At 37.3% G+C, this 13,446-nt stretch overlaps 1 protein-coding gene across 1 annotated transcript in view; it reads right to left on the bottom strand.

Annotated features, from left to right (window-relative positions):
* Nucleotides 1-13,446, bottom strand: part of LOC143231877 (disintegrin and metalloproteinase domain-containing protein 10-like) — a 155,313-nt gene that overhangs the window by 38,073 nt on the left and 103,794 nt on the right. Inside the window, exons 3-4 of the mRNA XM_076466649.1 lie at nt 8,155-8,276; nt 1,509-2,333 (exon numbers count right to left, since the gene is read on the bottom strand). Of these exons, the coding sequence (XP_076322764.1) occupies nt 1,509-2,333; nt 8,155-8,276 (947 nt within the window). The remainder of the gene's footprint in view (nt 1-1,508; nt 2,334-8,154; nt 8,277-13,446) is intronic.

Raw genomic sequence — 13,446 nt, 5'->3', positions numbered from 1 at the left:
AAATCATAAAGTCACAATCATCCTAAAAACGTAGTTTGTTAGAACTCTTTCACACTAGATATATATAAAGATGTGAGAAGATAAAACGGGAGAGGGGAGGGTAACACGTCAATAGAAATAATACCCCCCCCCGTTATCAGAATAGATAAATCCCTTTCTGAGGGTCGCCCGCTGATACAGTGGTACGTCCACGGGTCTACAACGCTAAAATAAGGGTTTACAGCCCGGCATGGCCAAGCATGTTAAGGTGTGCGACTCGTAATCTGAGGGTCGCGGGTTCGCATCCCCGTCGCACCAAACATGCTCGCCTTCCCAGCCGTGGGGGCGTTATAATGTGACGGTAAATCACACTATTCGTTGGTAAAAGAGTAGCCCAAGAGTTGGCGGTGGGTGGTGATGACTAGCTGCCTTTCCTCTAGTCTTTCACTGTTAAATTAGGGACGGCTAGCACAGATAGCCCTCGAGTAGCTTTGTGCGAAATTCCAAAACAAACAAACAAACAAAATCAGGGGTTCGATTCCCTTCTGTGGACTCAGAGGATAGCCCACTGTGACTTCGCTATAAGAAAGAAACACACACCCTTTCTGAGGAGAACGAAGTGGGACTTTCTAATTTTTATTTACATTCTTATCTCGCTTATTGTTCGTTTTGAAATTCTATTTTTGCTAATTAACTGAATTTGTATCATATTTTAATTTATTTATTTTTTCTACTGATTTTTCACTTGCACGTCTTCCATTTCTTTTCTACCCCTACTTTTTATTTCGCCACCAGAAATCATTGCCATACCTATACGATTCGTTTAAAAAACTAACATAGACACTTGTTTGTTTGTTTTTTAATTTCGCGCAAAGCTACTCGAGAGCTAGCCGTCCCTAATTTTGCAGTGTAAGGCTAGAGGGAAGGCAGCTAGTCATCACTTCCTACCGCTATCTCTTGGGCTACTCTTTTACCAACGAATAGTGGGATTGACCGTACATTATAACGCCCCCACGGCTGAAAGGGCGAGCATGTTGTGGTGCGACCGAGATTCGAACCCGCGACCCTCGCTTGGATTACGAGTCGAACGTCTTAACATGGATACTTCTCTACTGGATTTCGGTGGACTCAGCATATAGCCCGATGTGGCTTTGCTATCAGAAAACACACATACACACACGCTCTGCTGAATTATTATATAAAACCTGAAGATGAAGAGTTCGTATCATTGGTTTGGTTTGTTTTGAATTTCATGCAAAGCTGCTCTAGGCCTATTTGCGCTAGCCGTTTCTAATTTTGCAGTGTAAGACTAGAAGGAAGGCAGCTAGTCATCATCACCCACCGCCAGCTCTTGGGCTACCCTTTTACCAACGAATAGTGTGATTGAATGTCACAATATAAAGCCCTCACGGCTAAAAGTAACCACCTGTGGCCATGCCGGGCCTCATATTAACAGGTTTCTTTTATTGTGATTTAACTACATAGGAGGCTGATGCATCTTTATAGGTTCTAAAATGGTTTGACTTTACCTGTATTTCGGAAAATTCCGTTGACACGCTGAACGTGCCTCGTCATAGCCTCGATACATGCTTCTTCACTGCCCATCTTCTGATAGAACAGGTGGTCGGCTTGAAGATACAACATGCACGTGGACTTTTTTAAATCAAGGGTCACCGGTTGACCAGGATCTGTTGCTGTTGTTTGGACCCGTTGACCCGACTGAAGTCCGTGGGGCTCAAACTGGGTCTGTAAAATCTTGTCTTTGTAGTGCAGTGCATCGATGTCTCTCCAGTAGATGGCGTTATCGTCGACGACCTCTCGACGGAGACGAACATATTTAGAGTTTGAAGAAGGTGTATTATGTAAGGCCTTTCTTTGGTTTCTATCGGTATGTGTGTCTATTTCAGCAATATCACGAGAACGAGAAAGATGGTCGTATTTTGCTAAATGAATGTAAGTATGGTTTGTAGTTGAAAATCTGAAACGTGTTCGAATTTTACTATGCGAAGCGTGAAAGGAATACATGTTACCGCAACACTTTTTGTCTGGTTTCAATCTACGAACATTCGGCTGCAGTTTCTCCGAAAACAATGAGAACTTCTTCGGTGAAAGAGAATGCGCTGGTAGCGAAGAGGAACCTTTTAACTTGTCATGAAGCTGCTGAGAAAGACACGTGTTTTGTACAGGAAAGTGGACGTCAGACAGTCTGTACATAATGGAATGAAAGGCCGTAGGTGACACAAAATGACGAGAGGCTGGTTCGACGTGATACTCGTCTCCACTTCGAGAATAGATTACACCGTCAAAAACTCCGTCCTGGGTGAGAACGCCTTCTGCCGTAGATTCTTTGTCATCTGTACCAGGAAAAAAAACAACAACTTTATTTAACATCTTTTAAAGGACTAGAATGTTGAGTTTACCTGGGCATGTGGAGTTAAATTACATATATTCAGCTAAGACATTTCCACCGTATTTGTGTGGAATTGATGGAAATTTCAGGAATAATTTTCCCAAAAAAAGAAAAAGAATTGCGTGTCAATTATAAGGATCAAACTCTGGATTCTAGCGTACTTGACCCTTAATAATATTAAACGGTTTCCAGGGCTCGTTAATTTGTTTTTTCTTTCTTTCGTAGCTCGGCATGGCCAAACGTGTTAAGGCGTGCGACTCGTAATCCGAGGGTTGCGAGTTCGAATCCCCGTCGCGCTAAACATGCTCGCCCTTTCAGCCGTGGGGGCGTTATAATGTGACGATCAATCCCACTATTAGTAAAATAGTAGCCCAAGCGGGCGGTGATGACTAGCTGCCTTCCTCTAGTCTTACACTGCTAAATTAGGGACGGATAGCGCAGATAGCCCTCGAGTAGCTTTGTGCGAAATTCAAAAAACAAACAAATCTTTCTTTTATAGCTAGCTAGAACGTTTTGATGTTTCTAATATATACTATTCAAAAAAAGAAACGCAAAATGCAAAATATGAGACAAATTGTCAACAAGTTTATTCCGGGTAGTTCTGTATGACATGTGTGAAACTATGCACATTCACTGCTGAACATCCAAAGTCTGCAAAGGCGAAGTCCACGCTCACTAGTTGAAGTTTAACGTCACTCAACGTCAATAACGAGTATGCCCCCCGTGAGCATCAATAACTGCTTGGCATCTCCTGCCCATGGAAGCGATGAGATGACAAAATGCATCCTGTAGAATGGCTGTCCACTCAGCCTGCAAAGGTGCTGCAAGCTGAGATAGAGTCTGCGGTTGAGGTTGTCGCCGTCGCAGACGTCAGTCCAACTCGTCCCAAATATGTTCGATGGGGTTTAAATCTGGTGATCTGGAGGGCCAGGGAAGAACGTTGATGTTGTGGTGTCTCAAGAAAACAGTGGTGAGTCGGGCTGTGTGAGGACGGGCGTTGTCATGTTGAAAAACGTCGTTGACGTTCACCATGATGGGTTGCACATGGGGCCTAAGAATCTCGTCGACGTATCGTTGAGCCGTAAGATTCCCTCGAATGTGCAAAAGGTCTGTTCTGGCATTGTAGGCGATGGCAGCCCACATGATGACACTGCCACCACCATATCTGTCAACATCCTACACACAGTTTGCTGCAAAACGTTCACCTCGGCGACGGTAAACACGGGTCCTTCCATCCTGCCTACGAAGCATAAAACGTGATTCATCGCTGAACCAAACATGCCTCCATCGTCGATGAGACCATACCCCATGTGCTCGAGTCCACTGCAGCCTTGCTTGACGATGTTACTGGGTGAGGATGACGCCTCTGACTGGACGTCGAGGTCGGATTCCTGCATCTCGTAGACGGTTGCGTACGGTCTGATCGAAAATCCTACGCAGCCCTGGTATGGTTGAGGCAGTAGACGTCGCAGTGATGGTCCTGTCCCGAAGGTGACGTAACCGGATGTAGCGATCTTGTGTGGGCGTGGTTACACGAGGTCTGCCAGATGGTGGACGGTCACGAGTTGATCCATATTGTTGGTGACGATTCCATAGCTTTGTGATGGTGCTTGGGTGGACATTCACAGCTCTGGTAACATTTGATCTAGATTCGCCTACTTCCACGCGACCAATGGCGTTGTTGTGTTGTGCTTCAGTCAGTCTTGGCGTAACTGTATTGCGTGTCGGTGGTTTAACACTGAGCTATGGAAACCGAGAACCCGTCACTTTTATAGGGATTTTGCACATGTTGCACTTGCAGAACATGCAGATCTCTCAAACAAATTTATTGGACACGCATGCGTTTTGGCGAAAAATCCGATGTTTTCCTCCGTTTTCAAAGTGCACAACTTTTATTGTCATTTTGGTCTGACAATCAGTGCCTTAACACGTGTAACATCACATACTCTGAGCTTGTAACGTTATTACATATATTTCTCTTTAAAATAACAAAAATATCCCTTTTGCGTTTTCTTGTTTTGAAGAGTATATATTATCTCAGTTTAAAACAAAACACTTTCCCTTGTCTTACCAATATTTTCTATAACTCTCAACAACGTTGGTTGGAAAAAGACCAATACGTCTTCTTCTCTTATTAAGTATTTCGTTTACTCAATGGTAGTTTTTATAACAACGTCGACTTCTTTGTTCCCGCATCTCTTCTCTCGTATTTCTATGTAAAATTCAAGGGTTCATTGTTCTCCCGTATTTTTATGTAAAATTCAAGGGTTCTTTCTTCTCCCTATTTTTATGTAAAACTTAAGGGTTCATTCTACTTCCGTATTTTTATGTAAAATTCAAGGGTTCTTTCTTCTCCCTATTTTTATGTAAAACTTAAGGGTTCATTCTACTTCCGTATTTTTATGTAAAAATGTAAAACTTTATGATTCATTCTCCTTCCATATTTTTATGTAAAATTTACATAATGTTGAATATTACAAATGGATTCAAGAGTAAAGTATGAAGAATACTGGATTAAAACTATATCTCAAGACAGCTGGTATGGGTATTAACACCTTTACTGATAAAACAGAGAAAAACCTGAAGATGACCTGAGTTTGAAACGTCGTTTCATTAGTAAAGGTGTTAACACCCATACCAGCTGTTGTGAGCCACATTTTTACTTCAAATGGGTTTCTTGTCATTAAGAGTATCCTGGACTGTTTCACAAACACCCATGCTTTACTTATGGTCAGTTGGACGTAGTGTGGGGTCACCTCAAAATCTATATTTGTTGGTAGATGGAAAGCAAACTGCAAATGTTGTTTATGAAGAAACTATAATTTTAAAATTTTGAGATGTAGTTTATGTTCAAGTTATTACTTTAAAACATATGACTGATGTTAAACCTACACTGACTTAATTAACTTCATACATTTCACTTCACCTGACGACTAATTTAGTTTGTGTTTATATTTCTAGAAATATTATCTTACTATCCTTATCACTTCAGGGTTGGGTGTATCAACACCTTGAATCAGAGAATTCGAGTATCCAGTCCTGTACCTCACACCCCAAACAAAGCGTATTATGCCATAAGAGTGACTGTCGAATCCCTTTATTAATCAGTCGGAAAAAACACAGTCTGATGGCTGCTATTCAGTAAGTGTTTTCCTTCTTTTAGTTCAAAAGTAGAAACGGACATGCGCAGATAGCCCACCGTGCAACTTGGAGTGAAAAGTTTAAAATAAAAGTAATTTTCACACATGTTTTTAATTCACTTATTTTTTTCATCGCATAAGCACTTTATTGTTGTTCACACGAATTTCTTACTCATGTTTCTCTCATCTTTTCAGGATTCACACTTTGATCTTTTTTTTTTTAATCTTACCGATTGTTTTTGTTTATTTATTTTTAGGTACAAAGTTGTAGAATTAGCTACCCGTACACTGTACCATCGCTGATATCGAAATCCAACTTTTAATGTTATAAGCCCGTAGATTATTCGCTGAACTACCAGGGGACTGATAGCTTTTCAAAGTTGAACAATTTCACTCATGTGTATGTATATACGTACATACGCTCTTGACCAAAATGGTTATATACTGTTCTGTATTGTTGTTATTGCTTACATGCATGGAGTAGTTGTTCAGTAAATGTCCGAGTATTAAGAGAGGTGGCCTAGCATGGCCACGTGGTTAGGGTGCTCGACTCGTAATTTGAGGATCGCGGTTTCAAATTCCCGTCATACCAAACATGCTCGCTCTTTCAGCTGTGGGGGTGTTATAATGTGACGGTCAATCCCACTATTCGTTGGTAAAAGAGTAGCCCAAGAGTTGGCGGTGGGTGGTGATGACTAACTGCCTTCTCTCTAGTATTACATTGCTAGATTAGGGAGGGTTAGCGCAGATAATCCTGATGTAGCTTTGCGCTAAATAAAAAACAAACAAAGTAACAGAAAAGGTAGCGTATGATCAGACAAACATTTACGAGTTATTCAGCTAGTCTGAATAAGTTGTTTTGAGCATTTGTTTGTCAAAAACGCATAAACATCTGACTTGCTTAAAAGAGTGTATTTTTAGTATAACATTTTTCAAAACAGACCAAAAGCTTGTTCAGACAATTTATCTGTACTTGGTGTAAAGTCATGCCTCGTCACGTATCAGAACTTATGGGTTGTCAACTTGTTTGTCTGTCCAAAAATGTATGACGCGATACACTGCCAGAACAGAAGGGTGCCCCTCAGAATACTCTAACCAGAACCCTCAAACCTCATTAGAATACAAGAAATACTGTTCAAGAAAGACTACTGATAAACTGCTGCCTGAGATGACAGTGTTTCGATCAGATTAACATGTTAAGGTTGATAAAAGTCTTGCAACACATTAAGACACGAATGGCATGAACATATTCATTCCAGTGTACCCCGAAGAAAAGTGTATAGATGACTTACCAAATTGGGTTATTTTGCAAGAAGGGCCATCTGCAAATCTATATTAACCAGAATTTACAGCTATCACTGCGTTACATGGGCAAAACAGTACGCCAACTTACAGTAAGGACACTGGCAACAAGTCAGCAGTTCAGATGAGTTCTGTTTCCGGCTTGTTGAAGTTGATGGTGGGATTTGCGTTCGTAGTTTGCCTGGAGAATAGACGAGGGAATATTGTCTTTCCCACAGGGAACAGACAGGAGGTGGTGCAGTAAATGTTTGGGCAACTACTTATCATAATGAAAAAGTTGTTCTTCTTACTCTCCAGGGAAACATCAATGAAGCCTCCTATAGACATTACATGTATTGTTTGTTTGGAATTAAGCACAAAGCTACACAATGGGTTATCAGTGTTCTGCTCACAACGGGTATCGAAATCTTGTTTGTAGCACTGTGAGTCTGCAAACATGCCATTGGGGGACAGTATCACATGGATTTCATATTTTTGCCATATGCTAGGATAAAGTTTGGCAGCAACTTTTTGTCCTAAAATGGAAACAATGAATTGCATTAATCGTTTCTAATGTCTTAAGCTGAGTGAATCTATAAATAAAGATACGTCAGTTCGTTTGAAGATATAACAGCTACCGTTCATTTATTGATTTATTATAATTATTTTATTATAATACGTTCTATGGTAGAAGCTTTTCAACTGTACCACCATATACTTGTTTTATTCTTCAATAAAAAAAGTAAATAAAGTTTGATAAAAATATACATACACACACCTAGTTATTCTCATAGCGTAGGGATCCGGCGTAGCCACGTGGTTAGAGTGTTTGACCAGTAATCTGATGATTGAGGGTTCGAATCCCGTCATACCAAACATGCTCGCCCTTTCAGCCGTGGGCGCATTATAATGTGACGGTTAATCCTACTATTCGTTGGTAAAAGAGTAGCTCAACAGTTAGCGGTAGGTGGTGATGATTAGCTGCCTTCCCTCTAGTCTTACACTACTAAATTAGGCTAGCACAGATAGCCCTCGTGTAGCTTTGCGCGAAATTAAAAAAAAAAAAGAAATCGCCCTCTAACGGCATTTGTAACAGATCTTGCCTATCTCACGTTTCATGTTATCACAACAGTAATTCTCGTTTTACTTATATAATCTAAAATGTGCACATATTTATAATGTTAGCCACTTGTTGACTTTATTAGCATTTTGACTGGTTGGAAACGCAAATTTATAAACAAAAGGAAACCTTAACTTATACAAACATGCCGCGTGTACCGTTTAAATATCAAAACTGACTTGGGTGGCTTTATAGAAAGATGTGAGATCTTTAGCAATACTTACCTTCCAAGTGACCTATAAGAACCCTGCTCGTGTCAAAAGAAATGACCCCTCGAGTAGACGACTCGATTAGGACGTCCTGGGTGAAAATGGATACGTCTGTCTTCATGCGAAGTTTGAAGGCCCTGAATAGAAAATATGAATAGTTAATTATTTAATTCAACCTGACGTCATCGAGACATTCAGCTACAGACATTATACGTATTTCTATCACGGTTCACGCGCAGGCTTACTGTTAGCAATAATAAATTCGTTTGTTTTAAATTCAGGTATATTTTATTGATATTCTAGGTTAAAAATCATTTTTTTTATAATTTTACATTTATTTTTGTACTGGGCTGTGCCTGACCCAACTTTTAGCGTGTCTGAACTATGAATTGGAGGATTATTGGTTCGTAGACTGTTACCGCACAAAATGCATTCATACTTGCAATTATGGATGCGCAATAACAATAATTAGTAACATCTGACTATTCCACCAGGCAAGAGTTAGAGATGTAGTTTTGAAGAGCTGCCTTCTCTTTAGTCCATCAATTGAAACTGTGGATGGCTGTGGGTAGATAGCCCTTGCGTAGCTTTGCGAGACATTCTGAAGCAGTCTCTTGGCGTCTCCGCAATGGTTTAACTTCTTCCTGGTGGCTGACTACGTAAGTAGACTCACGCTTTCGTAATTAGAGGAAGCATCGTCTCTAAAGCTTGGAGGAAGGAAACAGAGTGGTAATCTGGTTATAAAAAATCTAGAAATTCTCCATAACGATAATCTTTAATGTCTGTCATGAAAACGTATCTGACTGAAAAGTGGTATTAAAAACAATCCTGAACAGTGACTAATAAATTATAATAACGAAATTGCTTTTAAAGTTTAATACGAGGTATAGATTGCAACTAGACAGTTGAAGCAGTAAAATATGGCGTTCATTACATTTCAGTTCGGAACGAAAACAATAGAAAAAGGTTGAAATATATTTGAGGGTGTGTTTTGTTTTTTAATATACAACGAAACTATTGTTCTGTTATGTAAATCGGGACAATATTGTTACGACGGTTATCTTTAGGAACGTTTAATGTCCCTCAGCACTTTACATTTGTATTAGATAATGCTTTTATTGTGAAACGTCGATAGCTGTTTGGCTTGTTTGTTATTTAGAGATGTATTAATAATTATAGTATATCAATGATTAGAGGTGTATTAATAATTATAGTATATCAATGGTCAGAGGTGTATCAAAAATTATAGTATATCAATGATTAGAGGTGTATTAATAATTATAGTATATCAATGATTAGAGGTGTATTAATAATTATAGTATATCAATGATTAGAGGTGTATTAATAATTATAGTATATCAATGATTAGCGGTGTATTAATAATTATACTATATCAATGATTAGAGGTGTATTAATAATTATAGTATATCAATGATTAGAGGTGTATTAATAATTATAGTATATCAATGATTAGAGGTGTATTAATAATCGTAGTATATCAATGATTAGAGGTGTATTAATAATTATAGTATATCAATGATTAGAGGTGTATTAATAATTATAGTATATCAATGATTAGAGGTGTATTAATAATTATAGTATATCAATGATTAGAGGTGTATTAATAATCGTAGTATATCAATGATTAGAGGTGTATTAATAATTATAGTATATCAATGATTAGAGGTGTATTATTAATTATAGTATATCAATGATTAGAGGTGTATTAATAATTATAGTATATCAATGGTCAGAGGTGTATTAATAATTATAGTATATCAATGGTCAGAGGTGTATTAATAATTATAGTATATCAATGGTCAGAGGTGTATTAATAATTATAGTATATCAATGGTCAGAGGTGTATTAATAATTATAGTATATCAATGATTAGAGGTGTATTAATAATTATAGTATATCAATGATTAGAGGTGTATTAATAATTATAGTATATCAATGATTAGAGGTGTATTAATAATTATAGTATATCAATGATTAGAGGTGTATTAATAATTATAGTATGTCAATGGTCAGAGGTGTATTAATAATTATAGTATATCAATGGTCAGAGGTGTATTAATAATTATAGTATATCAATGATTAGAGGTGTATTAATAATTATAGTATATCAATGATTAGAGGTGTATTAATAATTATAGTATATCAATGGTCAGAGGTGTATCAAAAATTATAGTATATCAATGATTAGAGGTGTATTAATAATTATAGTATATCAATGATTAGAGGTGTATTAATAATTATAGTATATCAATGATTAGAGGTGTATTAATAATTATAGTATATCAATGATTAGCGGTGTATTAATAATTATACTATATCAATGATTAGAGGTGTATTAATAATTATAGTATATCAATGATTAGAGGTGTATTAATAATTATAGTATATCAATGATTAGAGGTGTATTAATAATTATAGTATATCAATGATTAGAGGTGTATTAATAATTATAGTATATCAATGATTAGAGGTGTATTAATAATTATAGTATATCAATGATTAGAGGTGTATTAATAATTATAGTATGTCAATGGTCAGAGGTGTATTAATAATTATAGTATATCAATGGTCAGAGGTGTATTAATAATTATAGTATATCAATGGTCAGAGGTGTATTAATAATTATAGTATATCAATGATTAGAGGTGTATTAATAATTATAGTATATCAATGATTAGAGGTGTATTAATAATTATAGTATGTCAATGGTCAGAGGTGTATTAATAATTATAGTATGTCAATGGTCAGAGGTGTATCAATGGGTAAAGGTGAATTAATGAATTAGAAGCGTATCAATTGTTAGAGTTTATTCATAATTAGAAGCGTATAAAAGGTGTGTACACATGTGTTGTTTCTTAATTTAAAGCACTCAGGTATGTGTGACTTAATTTTTATACGCCTTTGGCTCTGCCCCCCGCCAGTACAGCGGTAAATTTACGGATATGCAACGCTAAAATCAGGAGTTCGATTCCCCTCGGTGAGCTCAGCAGATAGCCCGATGTGGCCTTGCTGTATGAAAACACAAACACCTTTGGCTCTCGTACCTGTACTATTTTTGCTAAAATAAGAATGCAAAGCTGAATCCATATGTACGTAAATAAACTATCTCCACAATTGTAGTCCCCACCAGTGGCACAGCGATGTCGGCGGTAGATGATGTTTAACTGTGTTTCCTCTAGCCCATCGTTTAAAATTGAGGGACAGCCAGCGCAGACAGCTTTTGAGTAGCTTTGCCCCAGTGACACAACAGTATGTCTGCGGGCTTACAACGCTCGAAACACACTTTCAATACCCGTGGTGGGGAGAGCACAGATAGTCCTTTGTGTAGCTTTATGATTAATTTCAAACAAATCTGTAATATTTAACAAAAGACAACAAACAATAGGTAGAAATTGGCAAAAAGACACAACAAACAATTTATTCAAGACTTAAATTAAAATGGCTTCCAAATTTTGTTACAACCAATCCTTAAGAATTATTTTACAACAAACTACAGTTTTACAGTAAGAAAGACTGCTTTTAAAATGCGTACGACGTTTTTTTTACTATAAAAACTGTAGTTTGTAGTAAAATACTTAACAATCAGTAAGTAAACAGACTCAAAACAAAACCATTAACTACGATCTACCAGATTTCCTGGATCAAAGCTACAACACACAATTTATTAATAACACACAGTAACTTAAAATTAGTAATGTCCCTTGCTGGATTTACAAGGCTAAAATCAGGGCTTCGATTCCCCTCGGTGGACTCAGTAGATAGCTCGATTTGGCTTTGCTAAAATAAAACACACACATATAAAATTAGTAATTATTTTATTCGTAATTATCTGTGCATAGAATAAAAAACAATTCGTTATTTTCATATATCTTTATCGTCAAAAATCCATTAGAGTGCCCATAGTGAATCGACTATAAGTTTGCAGACTTATAACGCTAAAAATTGTGTTTCGATACCCGCAGTGGTAAGAGCACGAACAAAGCATTGTATAATTTTACGCTAAACAGGAAACAAACAGCCAACGTATAACAGAACTATGTGCACAATATTCAAAAGTTAATGCTGTTCCACTGGATCTCGAAAAGAGGTGATCCAATCATGGTGGTTATTTAATTAATCCAAGATTTTACAGTTTATGTCCAGTTGCTGCAAAAACGTGCTTCGCTCTTTCAGGTCACATAAAAGTGAAAATCAGATCTCACCATTAATCGAGCAACCCAAGAGTTGACGGTGGGTGTTTTAAACTAGCCACCTAACTTCTTCTATAGCAGTTCAAACTTAAGACTGTTTAGGTGCCAGAACCTCTTGTGTATTTGTATCTTTGCAAGAAAATTCCGAATAAACAAAACCAAAACATGCACGACATATTTTGGCACCTAAAATAAAAAAACACATACGTTAACTAGTAGAAAAGAAGTGCATCTCATATTTGGAAACAGCCACTGTTTAAAGTATAAATAAATCGTCTGGAAATACATAGTGCTCTGAAAATTGTCAATTGTGAAAATCTGCTTCAATACATGTATTCGTATACATATACACAGCGTAAGGTTAATTGACACGTGTGCACGGTAGCTCCAACATATTACACATGTAATGCATGACTAAACAGGTTGAGTCAGGCTGTTCTTTGTCTCGTGAGGATTACCGTCCATTTTACCTAAAATACAAGCCAAACCGAAGCGGTTTCCCTGTTACTACACAGAAATATTACTTTAATGCTATTTTCAGCCGCTAGGGATTTAGACACGTACATTATATGGGCGGTAAACCATCTTTCATTTTTACGGCTAGGTCTTTATGACATGCGTGATACTTAACGTTCTAATGGACACCAGTTTGTTCATCTCAATCATTTCTTGCATAATTAGCAATGGGTTTAAAATATGCACTTTCCTATTTTTTACACTCGGATGATCTATTCAGTTTCCTTCGGAACTTTTGACATCGGAAATACAAACACAAAATATGGTAAATCAAAGTTTTAAGAAGTAGCTGAAAGGGTAAAATCGTAAGTTAAATATACGCATTAAAACGTCACGAACATTAACTACATAAAATCCCAACCACTTTCGACAAAACTAATGTGTTTTTATCAAGGACAAAACTAACACTTGATAAAACAAACCTAATTCAAAATTATATATATACATATTTGCCTCCTGGGCCCGGCATGGTCAGGTGGGTTAAGGCGTTTGATTCGTAGTCCGGGGATCGAATCCCGTCGCACCAAACACACTCGCCGTGGGGCGTTATAATGTTATGGTCAGTCCCACTATTCGTTGG

Source organism: Tachypleus tridentatus, chromosome 11, assembly GCF_004210375.1.
Source record: "Tachypleus tridentatus isolate NWPU-2018 chromosome 11, ASM421037v1, whole genome shotgun sequence".
NCBI lineage: Eukaryota > Metazoa > Arthropoda > Merostomata > Xiphosura > Limulidae > Tachypleus > Tachypleus tridentatus.
The sequence above is the reverse complement of the archived record's forward strand: the minus strand, read 5'-3'. Positions and strand labels throughout refer to the sequence as shown.